Below are 21489 nucleotides of genomic sequence, written 5' to 3'. Positions count from 1 at the left end.
ATGCAATACAATAAAATGCAATTTCAAGAGCTCGGCTAAACAAAAGAGAAAGAAAGAGAAGACGCATGAAAAGAAAGCAAAGAGCCCCTGAAAAATGTTTATTAAACAACTTTTCCACCAATTTCACAGTCAGGGCCAACGAATAAACTGCAATTAATGTGAGTGTATGAATATATATATGTGATGGGGGCATTTTCTTAATTCAATGAGCAAGTACTTTGAAAAAAAGAGTACACCACACACAATTTATTTAACCATACATGCCTGAGCATGATTGTTTATTTTTCAAAGAATTTTTTTCAGATGATTTTTGATGCTGTTTCTGTCAGTCGTTCATTAACTTTTGCCGCAGACGGTATTAAGGAACAGACTTATAGAAACTGAGAAATACAAATTAAATAGGAAAAAGTGCAAAGAAACAAAAGGAACGACGACGTCTTTAAGAAAAAAAAAAAATAAAATCTAAAACTAAAGATAAAAACAAATAAATTATTAACAATAGCAGAACAGTTTGTGAAAATTTATTATTAATAATTCAAGCAAAAATAAAGTGAAGTGTGTGACAATTGCATTTTGAAATCATGTTTCAATTTCAAAACTATTTTTATCAAAATTAATTAATTTCTTAAATATTTTTTTTTAAATTGTTTCCTAATTTGTTGCTACAGTGTTTTATTATTTTCCTGTTGATGTTTATTTGAATTTGATTTTATGCCAACATTTATTTTTTTTTTTATTTTACAAAATGTAAGTATTTGTACAATGTGCCACCGACAATTAATGACGTAAAATTTGTGTTGTTTTGACGTTTTTGTCTTTTAGTTGTCAATTTTTATTGGTTTCTAAATTTAAAATTTAAAAAAAATTATATTTAGTTAAATGATAAATAAATTTTGTAGAATTACAACATTTTTCTACATGTGCTAAGCAAACATAGCAACAGTTTAATATTGATTAAGTTGAGACAGTTTTTTTTTGAAAATTTGTATGAAAGAAAATATCTTTTTTTAAAGGAAATATTTTCAGTCCTACGTTTTCAAAAAGTATTTTTAATCGTTAAATAATTTTTATTTTTTGAACTTGAAGTTTTTAATAAAACTCTTGAAAGAATTCACAGAGTAGAGTTAGAAAAATACTCTAGTCTTTGAACCTTTAGTTCTAGTTCTGTTCTAGTTCTGTTCTAGTTCTGTTCTAGTTCTGTTCTAGTTCTGTTCTAGTTCTGTTCTAGTTCTGTTCTAGTTCTGTTCTAGTTCTGTTCTAGTTCTGTTCTAGTTCTGTTCTAGTTCTGTTCTAGTTCTGTTCTAGTTCTGTTCTAGTTCTGTTCTAGTTCTGTTCTAGTTCTGTTCTAGTTCTGTTCTAGTTCTGTTCTAGTTCTGTTCTAGTTCTGTTCTAGTTCTGTTCTAGTTCTGTTCTAGTTCTGTTCTAGTTCTGTTCTAGTTCTGTTCTAGTTCTGTTCTAGTTCTGTTCTAGTTCTGTTCTAGTTCTGTTCTAGTTCTGTTCTAGTTCTGTTCTAGTTCTGTTCTAGTTCTGTTCTAGTTCTGTTCTAGTTCTGTTCTAGTTCTGTTCTAGTTCTGTTCTAGTTCTGTTCTAGTTCTGTTCTAGTTCTGTTCTAGTTCTGTTCTAGTTCTGTTCTAGTTCTGTTCTAGTTCTGTTCTAGTTCTGTTCTAGTTCTGTTCTAGTTCTGTTCTAGTTCTGTTCTAGTTCTGTTCTAGTTCTGTTCTAGTTCTGTTCTAGTTCTGTTCTAGTTCTGTTCTAGTTCTGTTCTAGTTCTGTTCTAGTTCTGTTCTAGTTCTGTTCTAGTTCTGTTCTAGTTCTGTTCTAGTTCTGTTCTAGTTCTGTTCTAGTTCTGTTCTAGTTCTGTTCTAGTTCTGTTCTAGTTCTGTTCTAGTTCTGTTCTAGTTCTGTTCTAGTTCTGTTCTAGTTCTGTTCTAGTTCTGTTCTAGTTCTGTTCTAGTTCTGTTCTAGTTCTGTTCTAGTTCTGTTCTAGTTCTGTTCTAGTTCTGTTCTAGTTCTGTTCTAGTTCTGTTCTAGTTCTGTTCTAGTTCTGTTCTAGTTCTGTTCTAGTTCTGTTCTAGTTCTGTTCTAGTTCTGTTCTAGTTCTGTTCTAGTTCTGTTCTAGTTCTGTTCTAGTTCTGTTCTAGTTCTGTTCTAGTTCTGTTCTAGTTCTGTTCTAGTTCTGTTCTAGTTCTGTTCTAGTTCTGTTCTAGTTCTGTTCTAGTTCTGTTCTAGTTCTGTTCTAGTTCTGTTCTAGTTCTGTTCTAGTTCTGTTCTAGTTCTGTTCTAGTTCTGTTCTAGTTCTGTTCTAGTTCTGTTCTAGTTCTGTTCTAGTTCTGTTCTAGTTCTGTTCTAGTTCTGTTCTAGTTCTGTTCTAGTTCTGTTCTAGTTCTGTTCTAGTTCTGTTCTAGTTCTGTTCTAGTTCTGTTCTAGTTCTGTTCTAGTTCTGTTCTAGTTCTGTTCTAGTTCTGTTCTAGTTCTGTTCTAGTTCTGTTCTAGTTCTGTTCTAGTTCTGTTCTAGTTCTGTTCTAGTTCTGTTCTAGTTCTGTTCTAGTTCTGTTCTAGTTCTGTTCTAGTTCTGTTCTAGTTCTGTTCTAGTTCTAGTTCTGTTCTAGTTCTGTTCTAGTTCTGTTCTAGTTCTGTTCTAGTTCTGTTCTAGTTCTGTTCTAGTTCTGTTCTAGTTCTGTTCTAGTTCTGTTCTAGTTCTGTTCTAGTTCTGTTCTAGTTCTGTTCTAGTTCTGTTCTAGTTCTGTTCTAGTTCTGTTCTAGATCTGTTCTAGTTCTGTTCTAGTTCTGTTCTAGTTCTGTTCTAGTTCTGTTCTAGTTCTGTTCTAGTTCTGTTCTAGTTCTGTTCTAGTTCTGTTCTAGTTCTGTTCTAGTTCTGTTCTAGTTCTGTTCTAGTTCTGTTCTAGTTCTGTTCTAGTTCTGTTCTAGTTCTGTTCTAGTTCTGTTCTAGTTCTGTTCTAGTTCTGTTCTAGTTCTGTTCTAGTTCTGTTCTAGTTCTGTTCTAGTTCTGTTCTAGTTCTGTTCTAGTTCTGTTCTAGTTCTGTTCTAGTTCTGTTCTAGTTCTGTTCTAGTTCTGTTCTAGTTCTGTTCTAGTTCTGTTCTAGTTCTGTTCTAGTTCTGTTCTAGTTCTGTTCTAGTTCTGTTCTAGTTCTGTTCTAGTTCTGTTCTAGTTCTGTTCTAGTTCTGTTCTAGTTCTGTTCTAGTTCTGTTCTAGTTCTGTTCTAGTTCTGTTCTAGTTCTGTTCTAGTTCTGTTCTAGTTCTGTTCTAGTTCTGTTCTAGTTCTGTTCTAGTTCTGTTCTAGTTCTGTTCTAGTTCTGTTCTAGTTCTGTTCTAGTTCTGTTCTAGTTCTGTTCTAGTTCTGTTCTAGTTCTGTTCTAGTTCTGTTCTAGTTCTGTTCTAGTTCTGTTCTAGTTCTGTTCTAGTTCTGTTCTAGTTCTGTTCTAGTTCTGTTCTAGTTCTGTTCTAGTTCTGTTCTAGTTCTGTTCTAGTTCTGTTCTAGTTCTGTTCTAGTTCTGTTCTAGTTCTGTTCTAGTTCTGTTCTAGTTCTGTTCTAGTTCTGTTCTAGTTCTGTTCTAGTTCTGTTCTAGTTCTGTTCTAGTTCTGTTCTAGTTCTGTTCTAGTTCTGTTCTAGTTCTGTTCTAGTTCTGTTCTAGTTCTGTTCTAGTTCTGTTCTAGTTCTGTTCTAGTTCTGTTCTAGTTCTAGTTCTGTTCTAGTTCTGTTCTAGTTCTGTTCTGTTCTAGTTCTGTTCTAGTTCTGTTCTAGTTCTGTTCTAGTTCTGTTCTAGTTCTGTTCTAGTTCTGTTCTAGTTCTGTTCTAGTTCTGTTCTAGTTCTGTTCTAGTTCTGTTCTAGATCTGTTCTAGTTCTGTTCTAGTTCTGTTCTAGTTCTGTTCTAGTTCTGTTCTAGTTCTGTTCTAGTTCTGTTCTAGTTCTGTTCTAGTTCTGTTCTAGTTCTGTTCTAGTTCTGTTCTAGTTCTGTTCTAGTTCTGTTCTAGTTCTGTTCTAGTTCTGTTCTAGTTCTGTTCTAGTTCTGTTCTAGTTCTGTTCTAGTTCTGTTCTAGTTCTGTTCTAGTTCTGTTCTAGTTCTGTTCTAGTTCTGTTCTAGTTCTGTTCTAGTTCTGTTCTAGTTCTGTTCTAGTTCTGTTCTAGTTCTAGTTCTGTTCTAGTTCTGTTCTAGTTCTGTTCTAGTTCTGTTCTAGTTCTGTTCTAGTTCTGTTCTAGTTCTGTTCTAGTTCTGTTCTAGTTCTGTTCTAGTTCTGTTCTAGTTCTGTTCTAGTTCTGTTCTAGTTCTGTTCCAGTTCTGTTCCAGTTCTGTTCCAGTTCTGTTCTAGTTCTGTTCTAGTTCTGTTCTAGTTCTGTTCTAGTTCTGTTCTAGTTCTGTTCCAGTTCTGTTCCAGTTCTGTTCTAGTTCTGTTCTAGTTCTGTTCCAGTTCTGTTCCAGTTCTGTTCTAGTTCTGTTCTAGTTCTGTTCTAGTTCTGTTCTAGTTCTGTTCTAGTTCTGTTCTAGTTCTGTTCTAGTTCTGTTCTAGTTATGTTCTAGTTCTGTTCTAGTTCTGTTCTAGTTCTGTTCTAGTTCTGTTCTAGTTCTGTTCTAGTTATGTTCTAGTTCTGTTCTAGTTCTGTTGTATTAAATTTATGTTACTTTTTAAGGTAGTCAAGTATTTGCCTTTAATTTTTCTTTAATTTCATTTAAAAAGGAAAATGTTCCCCCTTTCAATTTAAATATCACAAGCAAATTAATGAAAACATGATACTTGGAAATGTTATACATTTTCATAATTACACAGCAACCTTCATCATCTCCAGCTGTTATTTATTAAGAAGTTTTTTTGCACAAACAAATGAGAAAATTTATGGAAAATTTTAAAGGAATATTCCACTTGAAATTGCTGAAAAAGCATAAAATTATTTAATAGAATGAATGTGACTGACATGCAAGCCCAATAGACGCTCTTAGTAGTTGTTGATTAAATAGAGTCTTAACCCCTATCAATCATTATTAGAACATTGTACGATATACATATATTTTAGTGCAATAATTTGTATGTTGTTTTTATTTTGCTTGCAACAATTTGATTGACAATTTCCAATAATTTTTTATTCAATCTTCGAATGCCATAGAGATGAAAGCTAAATCCCTGCTTTAGTAAGACATGTCATTGATTATTTTAGCTTATGGGGGAAAATAGAGATGTTTGCTCTTGATTTTCCACTTGTGTATTTGTTGTGAGAAGTGTAATTAATTGGAAATATTTGAGATGTGGCGAAAAAGTGATTATCAACCTATTATTTATACATATTTATGTACATTCTGATATTTCTGGGATTAAACAAACTATGAGAATACGATTACACAAATTTATGAATATTTTTAGAAAATCCTGCAAATTATAGCAGTTGAGCTCTTTTTCATTGGACCTACACAATTTAATCTATGACTTTTTTTTTACTTTTCCATTTTTCAATATGTATACAACAGAAAACCGTTGTATTTTAAAAAATAAATGAAATAAAATAAAGAAGTTTATGGTGTTTTGCATGCATCAATAGACTTAAACTTGTTGCAACTAGTTGAAACCTGCCTTTAAGAAGTATTATCTGCCACTAATAATGACATTTGTGTCGCTTACTGTCCGCGCTGCTGCACGCTTAATGCAATGATCATCATTATGATCATGGTCAATGCGATACGATCAGGCAATAATGTTTACAATTTCCTTGTCATTTATTTTAGTATTTTATGAAGAAAATAAATAAAATAACAAAAAAATGGGATATAAATTTCAAAATAAAAGTGCAAATTTATGAAACTTTTACCAGCTACTTTTGTTGTAATATTAATTTAGGCTATAATTTACAATTTGCTTAGAAGAGTTTTAAATTTATTAAACTTTTACTTAATATTTTCACTGCTGTCACAAAATAATCGATCTCTAACAGCAAAAATATCTTAACCAACAATTTTTGTTTTTAAAGCAAATCGATAATTAAGGATCGTTTTTATAATCTGTTGAAATTTTATAGATTTACCAAAAACCCCTTAACTGCATATAGCCCGTATGTTTATATTGAATTACTATTAATTCACTTAAGTTATTTTCGCTGTCATCAATATATTGATTTGTTGAGTATCTTTTAATAATCCCCTAAATTGAGTTGGGATTCAAAAATTATTAATATTTTGTATTTCTTTGTTGACTCATTTTATTTAGCAGATTTGTTAACCCCTTCCCCTTCAAATGTTTGTTTATTTTCGAATGAATATTAATTAATTTAATATTACTCTTTTTTTATGCTTTTCAGTTGTTACCAAGAGCATTTTTTCTTATTGTTTTTCCCCCTCTAAAATATGGGTCATTAAGAGCCGCACATAAAGCGTAGAAATTCATTGGTTAAAAAAATAAATAATTGTAAATTTTCCATGCTTATTAATCAGCTTGTTTATTAAACATTTACTTAGATTTTTTGAAATTTAAAACCCTCATGGTGTCATCAAATTCATGTTTTAATAATAAACAATTATGACAATTATGCTGTGCATTTTTCTCCCTAATTAATTTATTCAGGAATATTAAAGTATTAAATATTCCATTAAATGTTGCTGGGCATAAAAATAGCTAATTAAAAGAGAATAGAAGATGTAAATACATACGTTTGATTGGAAATTACTATTCACTATAGAAAAGTTTACCAAAAATAGGCCCGCACTTTCACATTTTTCATTTAAAAATAAATAGTGACCCAAAATCGTCTACTCTCTAGTATAGATCATCGTCTACTCTCTAGTGTAGACCATCGTCTACTCTCTAGTGTAGACCATCACCTACTCTCTAGTGTAGACCATCGTCTACTCTCTAGTGTAGACCATCGTCTACTCTATAGTGTAGACCATCGTCTACTCGATAGTGTAGACCATCGTCTACTCGATAGTGTAGACCATCGTCTACTCGATAGTGTAGACCATCGTCTACTCTATAGTGTAGACCATCGTCTACTCTATAGTGTAGACCATCGTCTACTCTATAGTGTAGACCATCGTCTACTCTATAGTCTAGACCATCGTCTACTCTCTAGTGTAGACCATCGTCAACTCTCTAGTGTAGATCATCGTCTACTCTCTAGTGTAGACCATCGTCTACTCTATAGTATAGACCATCGTCTACTCTATAGTATAGACCATCGTCTACTCTCTAGAATAGATCATCGTCTACTATCTAGTGTAGACCATCGTCTACTCTCTAGTGTAGACCATCGTCTACTCTCTAGTGTAGACCAAAGTCTACTCTCTAGTGTAGAACATCGTCTAATCTCTTGTGTAGACCATCGTCTAATCTCTAGTATAGACCATCGTCTACTCTCTAGTGTAGACCATCGTCTACTCTCTAGTGTAGACCATCGTCTACTCTCTAGTGTAGACCATCGTCTACTCTATAGTGTAGACCATCGTCTATTCTCTAGTGTAGACCATCGTCTATTCTCTAGTGTAGACCATCGTCTATTCTCTAGTGTAGACCATCGTCTGCTTCATAGTGTAGACCATCGTCTTCTCTATAGTGTAGACCATCGTCTACTCTATAGTGTAGACTATCCTCTGCTTTATAGTGTAGACCATCGTCTACTCTATAGCGTAGACCATCGTCTGCTTTATAGTGTAGACCATCGTCTAATCTCTAGTGTAGACCATCGTCTAATCTCTAGTATAGTCCATCGTCTAATCTCTAGTGTAGACCATCGTCTACTCTATAGTGTAGACCATCGTCTACTCTATAGTGTAGACCATCGTCTACTCTATAGTGTAGACCATCGTCTACTCTATAGTGTAGACCATCGTCTACTCTATAGTGTAGACCATCGTCTACTCTATAGTGTAGACCATCGTCTACTCTATAGTGTAGACCATCGTCTACTCTATAGTGTAGACCATCGTCTACTCTCTAGTGTAGACCATCGTCTACTCTCTAGTGTAGACCATCGTCTACTCTCTAGTGTAGACCATCGTCTACTCTCTAGTGTAGACCATCGTCTAATCTCTGGTATAGACCATCGTCTAATCTCTAGTGTAGACTATCGTCTGCTTTATAGTGTAGACCATCGTCTGCTTTATAGTGTAGACCATCGTCTAATCTCTAGTGTAGACCATCGTCTAATCTCTAGTATAGTCCATCGTCTAATCTCTAGTGTAGACCATCGTCTACTCTATAGTGTAGACCATCGTCTACTCTATAGTGTAGACCATCGTCTACTCTCTAGTGTAGACCATCGTCTACTCTCTAGTGTAGACCATCGTCTAATCTCTGGTATAGACCATCGTCTAATCTCTAGTGTAGACTATCGTCTGCTTTATAGTGTAGACCATCGTCTGCTTTATAGTGTAGACCATCGTCTAATCTCTAGTTTAGCACATCGTCTAATCTCTTGTGTAGACCATCGTCTAATCTCTAGTATAGACCATCGTCTAATCTCTAGTGTAGACCATCGTCTACTCTATAGTGTAGACCATCGTCTACTCTCTAGTGTAGACCATCGTCTACTCTCTAGTGTAGACCATCGTCTACTCTCTAGTGTAGACCATCGTCTACTCTCTAGACAACGTCTCTGGTGTAGACCATTGTCTCTGATGTAGACCATTGTCTACTCTCTAGTGTAGACCATCGTCTATTCTCTAGTGTAGACCATCGTCTATTCTCTAGTGTAGACCAACGTCTACTGGCTAGTGTAGACCATCGTCTACTATCTAGTGTAGACCATTGTCTCTTGTAGAGAGTAATCCAACTATACAAGAAAGTAAGCTAGTGTCGTAAGACATTTTGAAAACAATTTCATTATCTAAGAATATTTGTCTTCTTAGAAGTTATTGTATTTAAAAATTTAATTACAAAAACGTGGCTTACTATTTATTTAAATTAATCAAAAATATTACTACGTCTTTTAGATAAAAGTTCGCACTTATTTTTTAAACTTGGCTGAGTCATTACAGTGACTATTTTACTTAAAACATCTGCATTATTTTGATTTTCTTGTATATAATTTTATAGACACACCTATGCTCTATTTATTTAATAAATTAACGCCTATTTAATAGAAAATCACTTTGATTTTTTTTATAGATTTCACAAATAATTGTAAATTTTTGCAAAGTGTGTTAGAGACAATTTTTAATACAAAAGTGAACTTTGATGAGAAAAAGGTAGGTTAGGAAAGTGTGAAAATTTATAAAAATTATTTTAATAATATAAATTAAAAACAAAATAATTTAAGAATTATTTTCTATATTTAGTACATATTTCAATGGCAAATTTATATTAATAATTTTAAAAAGTATTAGTAATTAAAGATAGGTTTAAAATTATGTAAATTTAAATTTAATTTAAGATAATAAATACTTCGAGCTGTCAAAAATCATCTTTAAAAGGAGCTTTCATCGATTTAGTATGCGTCATTTAGGAGATGTTAATGGACGCAGTTGTAGAAATCAATGCCATGTCTTTAAATTTTATTTAACAGCTTTTTAAACTCAGCTTAACTAACATCTCATAAACTGGCTATTTTATGATTTTTTTTATAAACTTTACACATGATCTTACAATTTTACAGCACCCTGCCTATTTTTTACACTTTGTTTATATAGTTTTTAATGTATTTTCTAATTATTGTAATAATAATATTTATATTCTGCAAAATAGATTTTTAACAACTAATTGTTAATTAACACGTTTTTTTCTACTTTTACTACATGTAATTTCATATAACTATTATAATTTTCTATCCTCTGATCAAAAACTAACTAACTACCTTCAACTGTTAATGTTTAAATAACATATTAAATTCGTTATTTGTTTATTTAATTAAAAATTTAATTAACTCCGTTATAGATATAACACTAGACAATTTTGTTCAATACTATTAAATTCTTAATATTTTATAGGTTTTTTGAAAATGAAATATATAATAATGAGAAGGTGTAAATTTGTTAAAGAAATTAGTTTTTAGCAAGGTTGGCTACCGTTACCCCTATAAGAGTTATCATAGAATCCAATCGTTGTCGGAATCGGTTTTGAAAAGGACAGTAAAAGTACAATGGTCTCTTGAAATCGAAAGTTATCGGTTTTATATTCGATCTAGAATTAAAATTGTTATCGATAAAACAAAAGATTAGATTTCATCTTTTTTGTCGTTTTCCAAACCGATTCCGACAGTGATTGGATTCTATCACAACCCCGATTATTTTTGAATAGAAAAGAAGTGACTTTATTCTGTACCTTAAGGTTCCAAGATTTTGACAACACACATTCTAAAAAGGTTTTATCACAAGAATGACAGTTGCATTTAGAGATTGAAGGTGTTTTCTGGCAAAATTGTTGCATTTTTGTTTGCCCTTTTGCCCTGCCATTTGTGGGGGCATGAAATATTCAATACAGCCTGACTAATATTTAAATTTCTAAACAGATAATCATGACTATGAAAAAGGTATATTTAAGTTAAATTTATGAAATTACACTTTACACATCAAAGGGATTTCAAGGCCCCTAAAGTTTTATAGATTTATATATTTATATCGTTTAAAAGTTCCGCCACTGTGCACTGTTAATTGGGATTTTTTCATTACTTATTTTATTTTCCTAATAACCTAAAATTGTTGTTAATTTTTTATTTATATAAAAAAAAAAATCAAACAAATTTAGCAAAAGGTTGAGGTCGCAAAAATAAGTTTTTAACTAAAAATAAATTGAAAATAAATAAATAATATTTCGTATACTCCTAATTAAATGACATGCTTCAGATGAGACCATAAACTAGGGTCCGGCTGTGCGTGATCTATTCATCTAATAAATTAACACCTTTTTCTAGAAGATCAATTTTGTGATTTTTTTATTGGCAAAAAAATTCATCATAAATAAATTAATATAAAACATAAATTTAACAAAAAAAAAAAAAATATTGAGAAACCAAATATTTACTCTCTCTTTATAAAATTTTAGCACAAGAAATCAACTAAATTTACAAAAAGTTGTGAAGTTTTTAAAACATTTTCACTTCATAATTTTTACATTATGGTCAGTTTATTTTAAGCATTGAAAGAAAACGGTTTGAATAAATTAGTGTTCAAATAAATATATATCCACATAAATATAAAAAGAATTTTGAATTATTATAAAAAAAAGTGTTTTGAAAATCCTTATACAGACATTGAACTTGAACAAATGATTTAATAATAATAATAGAAACATTATTAACCATAACAAAGAAAATTTTCTATATTATTGAAAACAAAAAAAAAAAACAATTTTTTTTCGCTGAATTCTTATTATTTATTTACAAAAATTTTATGGCCAAAATAAAAGCCAACAAAAGTGAAAACATCTTTAAACAAACATACATAATTCAATATTTTTATTTCAAAACAAATTTTTTAAAATTTGTTTATCAACAATATTAGTTTGAGTTTTTTGTGTTTGATTTTAAACAAGAAAATATTAAAGAGGTGAGATTTTATTTAGAATCAATTGTAATTAAATATTTAGGTTTATTAAGTTAATGTAAATAAATACAAATTTATAACTTCCTAGATAAATTTGTTTAATCAAAAGATATAAAAATAAATCTGTTATTATTTGAAAATAGATTTCAAGTGGGATATACATTTTCTAATTCAGTATTATAATATTTAAAATACTGTCAGTAGTTTAAAAATTGTAACAACTCTTTATTTATTTAAAATGTACAACAACAACAGAATTAAATAGCCACTCAATGTTTTTTATACACGTTTATAAATTCTCAGAAATACAGACACAATTTATAATGTACACGAATTTACTTGAAAAACACAACACACTTTAAGGCACTCAGTTGATGTTTATTCGAAAAGCGTCTCTGATAAACTAACTCACGACTGCAACCTCTGCCACTACTTATAACACTGCCATCTGCATTCTAGATTGCTCTTTAACTGTCAAAATTCGAATATTCTAGATCTTACTAATACATACGCCATCTGTGGTGTACTTTCTACAATGTTTTTTAACTGAATATTTGAATACAGCGTTGCCAACTTACGATCAATGGTCAACTGAAAGCTTTTATTTAATAATGCCCACAGATATGTTACAGTTTGCTATTACAGCACTGTTATTTGAAAGAATTATGCTACTTTTAAATCAGCCCTTAAAATCGTTATACTTGAATTCAAGTACAATTTCGTAACAATACATTTCTAAGAATGTTGTTGAGTTCTCTTAAAAACTCCAGATAAAAATCCAAAGATAAAACTGCAGTTGTGTTGGTGATCGATACAAAATTGCACTGAATGAAATGTTTAGTGTACTTAAAAAAAGATGTCAATATTTATCAGGCTTTATTCGTTAACCAATCTTGTCATCGACATATTACTTAGACTTTGCGACAAATGTTACGTTTTTACCTTTTAAAAACGGTGGTTTATTTATTTTTAATAAACAATGTTCTTTTGATTGCAAATAAAAGCAGTTTAAAATTTGTAACAACTGTTTATTTATTTATTTAAATTTATACAACAATTTAAAAATTTGAATACACACACTTATATTACACACTTTATAATGTACAAGAATACACTGGTAATGCAGTTGATGTTTACTCTAACAGCCCCGATGATAAACTGACTGCAACTTCGGCAACCTTAACCCCCTGGTTATACCTGATAAATTTTTATCATGTTAAACTTCAAAATGGTTGTCTAAATAAAAATTATCAGTTATAGTCTCCATTTATTAGTACACAGAGAAAACAGATTCGTGATAGCAACCGAATTTGTTGCTAATCGAATGATTCTACCTTAGTGACTGAATTTTACAATTGTGGCTACACAATTTTAGAAAGGGTAACAAAAGTTTGGTTACTTCAACTGAAATTCTTCCTTATCAACTGACTTTCTGTTGATAGAACCGAAAAATTCTATGTGTGCAACCGAATCATTCAACAAACTCAGTTGCTAGAACGAATCTGTTTTCTCTGTGTGTTATTGCTTCGTTATGATAAAATTGTTAGTGCTTTTGCTTAGACAACTTTGTATTGGCAACAAGTGTCATTTATTGTTATGATGAATATTTGTCAAGTATAGACAGGGTCTAATGTTCATGTTAGCAGCTTCGACAGTTAATGTTGGCAGCACTGTGCTGCCAAGTATCGACGTATGGCAACGTATACAAATGCTGTCTTATGTGGAAACTCGTGTTAAAAGTGTTAAATTCAAATTGATAGTGCAATTTCGTAACAATATTTATATATAATCCCCTCGATCCTATAAGTAGCATTCAGCTTTAACAAATTTCTTCCATTTTTATTTCATTCCCGTTTTTATGCATTTTTCTAGCCTCGCTATCAATTTGCTTTCACCATGTATGTATTCCTGGCAAGGTCGGACAGTGGCTTACGGAGTGTGTGTCCAATCCAGTTTCACTTTCTTCTCTATTCTTCAACACGCAACGGTATTTGACATGTTTCAGCCCACATATTGAAATAAAAAAAATGGCCAGAAGATTCGTAAAACTCTTCGGAGACTTGTAAAGTGTTAATGTCAGGGGAGGCAGCTTCGAAGTTTCACAGCCATATAACAGAGTTAATTTTACAATGGTGTTGAAATTGCTTATTTTAACACTTTACTGAGCTAGCCAAAATATTCTTATTTGGCTTCACTAGATCCCTCAGTTCGGTTTATAACAGCACCGAGGTACCAGAATGTTTCAACTTCTTCTAATATTTCATTATTTATTTGAAAGTGATTCAAGTTTACAGAATTTAACGTTGGTCTTTTTATACCCTACACCACCATAGTGGGGAGGGTATTATGCGTTTGTGCAGATGTTTGTAACGCCCAAAAATATTAGTCTAACACCCACCTTAAAGTATACCGATCGACTTAGAATCACTTTCTGATTCGATTAAACGATGTCCGTCCGTCCGTCTGGTTGGCTGGCTGGCTGGCTGGCTGGCTGGCTGTCCATGTAAACCTTGTGCGCAGAGTACAGGTCGCAATTTTGAAGATATTTTGAAGATATTTCGATTAATTTTGGTACCTATTATTTTTTAGGCTCAAGAACCAAGCCTATTGAAACTGGCTGAAATCGGTCCATTATTTCACCTAGCCCCCATACAAATGTCCTTCCGAAATTGGACTTTATCGGTCATAAATGTTTAATTTATAAATGTATCTCCACAAATTGCGCTCCAAATAAGTTTTATATACACAAAATTCATGTCACCAAATTTTGTTACGATCGCTCCATAATTAGTCATAGCTCCCATATAGACCCGCTTCCGAAAATCACTTTAACGTGCATAAATCGCTTAAAAATTTTGGTATACTCACAAAAATCAACATAGTAAACTTTCATATAGACATAAATCACACGACATAATTTCATGGTGATCGGTCCATAATTGATCATAGCCCCCATATAAGGCCCACTTCCGAAAATCACTCAAAAATATAAATTATTGAAATTTTAAAAGAAAAATGTTTTTGCTCTTTTACTTAGTGTAGGGTATTATATGGTACATTCTTACTTGTTTATATTGATTTTAAACGCGACTTTCTCTGATATGTAGGTGAGACGCCTTAGTTGTGCGGCCATGTCAGTATAGCTATTAGATCGTCTGAATATTCGAGGTTCTCTACATATACTATTTATTCTATAATAGATTGAAACAGTTCTGCCGTCGTTCTCGTATTCTAGTTCTTAAGAAATATTGTCGCTGCCTGGGCTTTTGTTGTTCTTAAGCGATTTAATGGCAAGTATTATCTGGAGGAGTAATACTGATATTTAAAAGTGTATTATGATCAATACAATCGCATATAGCCGTATTGATCTGAGGACGTGAGGAGAACATATGAGAGAAGTGTGTACCTCAGAGTTCAATTGTATTACCCTATACTCAGTTTGTAGATTTTTATGAGCAATTTTTTTGTATGGGCATCCAAAGAATCTGAAAATCTGTGGGTCCAAAAAAGATGTCATCAGTTATTGGCCTACAGCTAGTTCAGACTTGGTGATACCGCTTAATATGGCAATAATATAGCTAAGAGTCCATCAAACAAATTTTGTAAAAATACTTTTTTGAGAATAACTTACAGGGCTCTTAATTTTTCACTGACACCATCTTTTTTGATGGTGTAAAAATATAAATAATTCAATATTGCTTATAAATAAGAGAAATAAACATTTATTTCTTGTCTCCCGAAAACCTAAGAAAGCAGTTTTGAATACATTATTTTCTTACCAATAATATTTCTTAAAAACTTTATTTAATACTTTCTCTCTCTCTCTTTTTACAGTTTGATCTAACTCAACATTGACTGGCAACAAAAACTAATTTCAACAATGATGTGACAATATCTCTTTAAAACACAGTTTATCTCTCTAACTAATGACAATATTATCCCTTTGTGATATTAATTGAATTAAAAAAATCAAACAACAAAATTAAATAAAACTAAAACTAAATTTCAACAATTCACAAATCCTACATAATAAACTCCTAAATATTCTCAGACTCTCATAACTAAAACTCTACTAAAATGGATTTCGATCAGATCTTGGCAAAATGTGGTGATTTCAATCGTTATCAATTGTTAATTTTGACTCTATTTGGAGTCGTCAATGTCATTGTATCAATGCATTATTTTACACAAACTGTGATAAGTTTCGTGCCCGATCATTGGTGCTATCACGAAAAGTTGGAGAATAAAACCTTCGATGAAATTGCTGCCGTCTATGCGAGAGTGGCGAATCCCTCGTGCACCAAATTGGACGATATAAATGGTTTGAATGTAACGATTAGCAAAGAGAAATGTACCAGATGGATTTATAAATATGATTTCGGTTATAGAAGTATGAATACGGAGGTGAGTTAACAAAATACTTTAAAATTATTTACTATTTATTGAAATAAATCTATTTACTTTTAGTTAAATTGGGTTTGTGAGTCTTCATATAAGGCCCGCATAGGCCAGTCATTGTTCTTTATTGGCTCTGTGGTGGGCACTTTGTTTTATGGTTTGCTGTCGGATAAAATTGGCCGTTTGCCAGCCTTGATTTTGTCTAATTTATCGGGTTTTGTGGGAGACTTTTCCACCATATTCACCACTAGTGTTACCTCATTTACGTTGTGCCGTTTTATATCGGGTTTGGCGGCAGATACGAATTTTTATCTCATGTATATTATAGGTAAGTAATGAATCCTCAGGAATATCAATAAATCTTATATGTTGATCTCTATTTAGTGCTCGAATATTTACGTCCTTCCATGCGCACCTTTGGTCTTAACTTGGCTGTGGGTATTTTCTATACCATAGGCCTGGTATTTACTCCCTGGCTGGCGGTATTGGCTGGTCACTGGCAATATTATTTGGCCTGCACCTCTATACCCATTCTCTTTATTGGGGTATATTATTTTATTGTGCAAGAAAGTGCTCAATGGCTGGTGACACGTAATGATGTAGATGGCGCCATTAAAAGACTGAAAAGAGTGGCGAAATTTAATGGGCGCAAAGTCAGCTTAACAGAATTTGATGAGTTTCGTAAATATTGTGAAAAGCAGAGACAAAAACAGGGTGGTGATGATCAAAAGCATTCGAATTTGATTGATATGTTTAGGACGCCCCGAATGAGAAAACACACCTTAATATTATTCTTTAAATCGTAAGTATTGGGAGAAACAATTAATAGAGATACAAGATAATTAATTATTTGTTTATTCCAGCATGGTGATCACTCTCTGCTATGATGTGGTTTCTCGCAATGTCGAGGGCATGGGTATTTCCCCCTTTATCATGTTCTCCCTAAGTGCTTTGGTGGTTTTACCTTCTTCCTTGCTGTTGGTTTTACTACAGGATCGCATTGGTCGCAAAGGCATGGCTTCGGGTTCTTTGCTGGTGGGTGGCTTTTTCACTGTAGCCGCTGGCATTGCTATCGCGTATCAACAACAAAATCATAATGCCATTTTATTGGCCTGTCTGACGATTGCTGCCCGTTTTGGTGTGGCCATTTCTTATGAATCGGGTTCTCAATATGCCACCGAATTGATACCAACTTGTGTGAGGGGTCAAGGAGTGGCTGCTGTTCATGTTGCTGGTTTCGCCGCGTCTTTCTTGGCTCCCTATATTTTGTGGTTGGGCACCTTCTTTAAGGCTGCTCCCTCCATTATATTGGGGGTATTGTTCTTTACGGGTTCGTTGGTGTGTCTGCTGTTGCCCGAGACATTGAATAAGTAAGTATTCCTTTAATTTAATTATATTTAGTCTCGGCTCTTATTAAAATAAGGATTTTAGTGCTAATATAACACAATCCCTTACAGGGGATTTTTGTTAAAGTTTTAGGAATTTGATGTTTGAGATCATCTATGGTTACAAAATAGTTTTGAATAATTTTTTGGATTTATTTTAATAAAAAAATTTATTGAGGCATTAATATTGAGGCAATTAATATTGAGGCATTTGGAAGTTCCCCTGACAGGGGATTTTTTGTTTAATTTTAGGAATTCCTCTTTTCAACTTAAATTTAGTTTTAATCACAATATTTGGAAGCAGTTTTTTAATAAGATTTTGGGATTAATTTACGATTTGGGGATTTTTAATTCGAATTTGGAAATTATTTTTTTTTTAATGGGGATTTGTATAAAATGTAATTGTAAACATTTGTTATAGATAATATGAATAACATTTTAAATGAAATGATTCCCCTGAATGGGAATTTTAACTTTGGTTTTAGGAATTAAATTTTAAGGCTCTGATTTGCTTAAAAGAATTTAAATTGTTATTATGTTTTACTAAAATGTGGAATTGTGTGGAAAACTAATTTTCAATTACTAATTGAGTAGCTCCCAAAACATTCATACACCCAATATTATCCCAATATTTTTAGGAATTCAGTTTTAAAGTCCAGACTTATTTAATTTTTGTTGACTTTTACTAAAATGTGCATTTTAGTGGAAAAATATTACAATCCCTTATAGGGGATTTTTGGTTTATATTTAGGAATTCAACTTTTATGCTGGTATAGGTTTCCTAAGTAGTTTTAAATATTTTTTATAAAATATTTGATTATTATTTTGAAATATTAGACCATTTGAGGGTTTCCCCTGTTAGGGGATTTTTGGGTTTAATTTAAGGAATTCAACTTTTAGGCTGATATAGGTTTCCTAAGTAGTTTTAAATATGTTTTATAAAATATTTGATTCAAATTTTTAAATATTAGACAATTTGAGAGTTTCCCCTGTTAGGGGATTTTTAGTTTATATTTAGGAATTAAATTTTTAGGCTGGTATAGGTTTCCAAAATATTTTTTATAAAATATTTGATTAAATTTTTTAAATATTAGACAATTTGAGAGTTCCCCTGTTAGGAGATTTTTGGGTTTAATTTAAGGAATTCAACTTTTATGTTGGAATAGGTTTGCTAAGTAGTTTTATTTTTTTTTTATAAAATATTTGATTAAAATGTTTAAATATTAGACCATTTGAGAGTTCCCCTGTTAGGGGATTTTTGGTTTATATTTAGGAATTGAACTTTTATTCTGCTATATGTTTCCTAACTAGTTTTAAATATTTTTTATAAAATATTTGATTAAATTTTTTAAATATTACACCATTTGAGAGTTTCCCCTGTTAGGGGATTTTTGGTTTATTTTTAGGAATTCAACTTTTATTCTGGTATAGGTTTCTTAAGTAGTTTAAAATATGTTTATACAATTTTTGATTAATATTTTTAAATATTAGACAATTTGAGAGTTCCCCTGTTAGGGGATTTTTGGTTTATTTTTAGGAATTCAGCTTTTATTTTGGTATAGGTTTCCTAAGTAGTTTTAAATATTTTTATACAATTTTTGATTAATATTTTTAAATATTAGACAATTTGAGAGTTCCCCTGTTAGGGGATTTTTGGTTTAATTTTAGGAATTCAAACTTATGCTGGTATAGGTTTCCTAAGTAGTTTTAAAGATTTTTTATAAAATATTTGATAAAATTTTTTAAATATTAGTCCATTTGAGAGTTCCCCTGTGAGGGGATTTTTGGGTTTAATTTTAGGAATTCAACTTTTCAATTTAAATTTTATTTAAATTATTAAATTTTTAAACGGATTTTATGAAAATATGTTTGGTTGTAGAAAATCGACTTAATCATTTATGGGAATTTTTTTTGGGGGATTGTGGGAATTCAATTTTTGAGGATTTGTTGAAAATGTAATAGTTATAACAAGCTTCCCCGGATTATAAGTTTTTGCTTTAGTTTTAGCAATTCTGTTTAATAGCTTAAACTAAATGGAATTTTTGGTTTAGATTTAGGAATTAAATTTTTAAGCTTGCGTAGATTTTTAAAATTGTTTTGAATACATTTCATAAACTATTTGATTGAAATTTATAATTATTAGGTCATTTAAAATTTCCCATGAGAAGGGATTTTTGGTTAAATTTTAGGAATTCAACTTTTTAACTTAAATTTTATTTAATTAATAATTTTTTGAACTGGTATTTATAAAAATATGATTTTTTGACTACTTACGCTTTAAACAATTTTGGGGATTTTGGAAATTTATTTTTTAAGTGGGGAATTATTGAAAATGTAGTTTTGAAAATAATTTGTTCAACATTTTAAAATATTATTCTGTAAGAAGCTGCCCCCGATTAAACATTTTTACTTTTGTTTTAGGAATTTAATTTTAGAGTTCAGAATTGCTAAAAATTACTTTAATTATGGCTGGCTTTTACTAAAATCGTTTATCTCTTAAAAACATTTAAATAATTTTCTCATTTATTTTATTCTAGAACTCTTCCCAAAACCCTCGAAGAAGGTGAAACCTTTGGCCAGGGTGAAAGTATGTTTGACTTTCCCTGCCTTTCGAAAAACAAAAATTCCACAACAGATTCCGATTCCGAAATGGAGCCGTATACAAAACGTAAACAATCACTGACAGCTGGTCTAGAACGTGGTGGTGTAGTTGTTAGTGCCGTAAGGCCAGATATTGACAACAATAGTAATAGTTGTACATAACAAATTTTATAATAAAATATAAGCACTCATTTAAATATATAGTTAACATTTATTAAACTCACTTAAAGCACACAATTAATTATAATAGCCAGTACATTATGTGGTACTTAAATCTAGGACATTAATTATAATTAAGTATTTTTTTATACCATTTAATAACTAAACTTATACGTACATATACAATTTAGCTAATTACTTATAAAATTATAGAAAAAAAATTATTAAACAACTAAAAAATGCCTTTAAGAGAAATTCGGGAAAACAAATTTCATGAAATAATGCAAACATACTTTTCTACATATTTAGGAACTCTTTAAATTAAAAAACAATTTTATACTAATTAATATTTAAGCAAAATTAATTGCCTTTAGATTATTAGTTAAACTTTTCCAATTTTTATGGTTTAAGCTCTGTGTTCCATTTAATACAGTTTTGTTTTCTGTTAAATTGAATTTTTTGTATATATGGCACAATTTTTTACTTAATTTTTATTAAATTTTATTATATTAACAAATTAAGGCTTAATGCACAGATTTTTTATTAATAAAACAAATTATTTAATAGTTTTATTTTATTAATTTATAAATAGAAAAAAATAAAAATAAAAAATATTAAAGACATACATATTTTCCTTGCAGTTTTCTTTTTATAACACATGGGCATCACTGTTATTAAAATTATAGTAAAGGGTTTAGATCTTTGCTAAATTAAAGCCAAGACAAGCATCTTAACAAAAGCAAAAGACTGTCTGTCTGTGTCTTGGATTCTAATGCAAGAGAACAAATATGGCGGCTTTGTTTACCTTTTGTTTTTCTTTTAGTTTCTTTAGTTAATTACAAGTCATCGGTGAATTTATCACAGATTTTGTTGGTCCTGGTTAATTAAATGAATTTAATAGTTAAATGTAAAGTAATTGTAAGTTAGCAATAAGAAGAAAACTGTTTTAAGTTTGAAATAAATATATTTTGTGTGGAAATTTTGTTATTAAAAGCAGAATGCAAATTCAGAGGCGGCCATTATTTGTCATGTTAAAAAGCATAAGAAGAAGTACGCAATAAGTGTGCAGTGCTGTGTAATGCGTACGTATTTTCGTAAGTTTGAAAATATTTCTTAATAACAAGTGAACTGAAAAGACAATTTAAGTAAAATTTATTTAAGTAAATTTTATTGGAAAATTTCGACGCCCAGTAGTGAAATTAAAACATTATCGTAGCTATAAGTCGGTAAATAGTGATCCAAATGGAAAAAGATCGACAATTATGTATATTTTCAACACAAAATCAATGTTTTATATAAAATAAGCTGAAACATAAACGAATTTTCAGCATAAAAGTGGCTAAATGTCGGTAAATAGTGGTTCAAATGAAAAAAATTACAATCATCTGCGATCACTTAAAAAAATGGAAAAAGGACGATCATTTGTGATTACTTATATATTCAAACATAAACCTATTTTGTATTTAA

At 30.9% G+C, this 21489-nt stretch overlaps 1 protein-coding gene across 1 annotated transcript; it reads left to right on the top strand.

Annotated features, from left to right (window-relative positions):
- Positions 1 to 15337: 15337 nt before the first annotated feature.
- On the top strand, positions 15338 to 20647 carry LOC135949424 (organic cation transporter protein). The gene is made up of 5 exons (XM_065498983.1): positions 15338 to 15883; positions 15947 to 16205; positions 16262 to 16679; positions 16741 to 17247; positions 19800 to 20647. The coding sequence occupies exons 1-5, from the start codon at positions 15557 to 15559 to the stop codon at positions 20023 to 20025; spliced, it is 1737 nt and encodes a 578-aa protein (XP_065355055.1). The 5' UTR covers positions 15338 to 15556; the 3' UTR covers positions 20026 to 20647.
- The last annotated feature ends 842 nt before the right edge of the window (positions 20648 to 21489 follow it).

Source organism: Calliphora vicina, chromosome 1 (genome assembly GCF_958450345.1).
Source record: "Calliphora vicina chromosome 1, idCalVici1.1, whole genome shotgun sequence".
Lineage (NCBI taxonomy): Eukaryota > Metazoa > Arthropoda > Insecta > Diptera > Calliphoridae > Calliphora > Calliphora vicina.
This window is presented reverse-complemented; position numbering and strand designations above follow the sequence as displayed.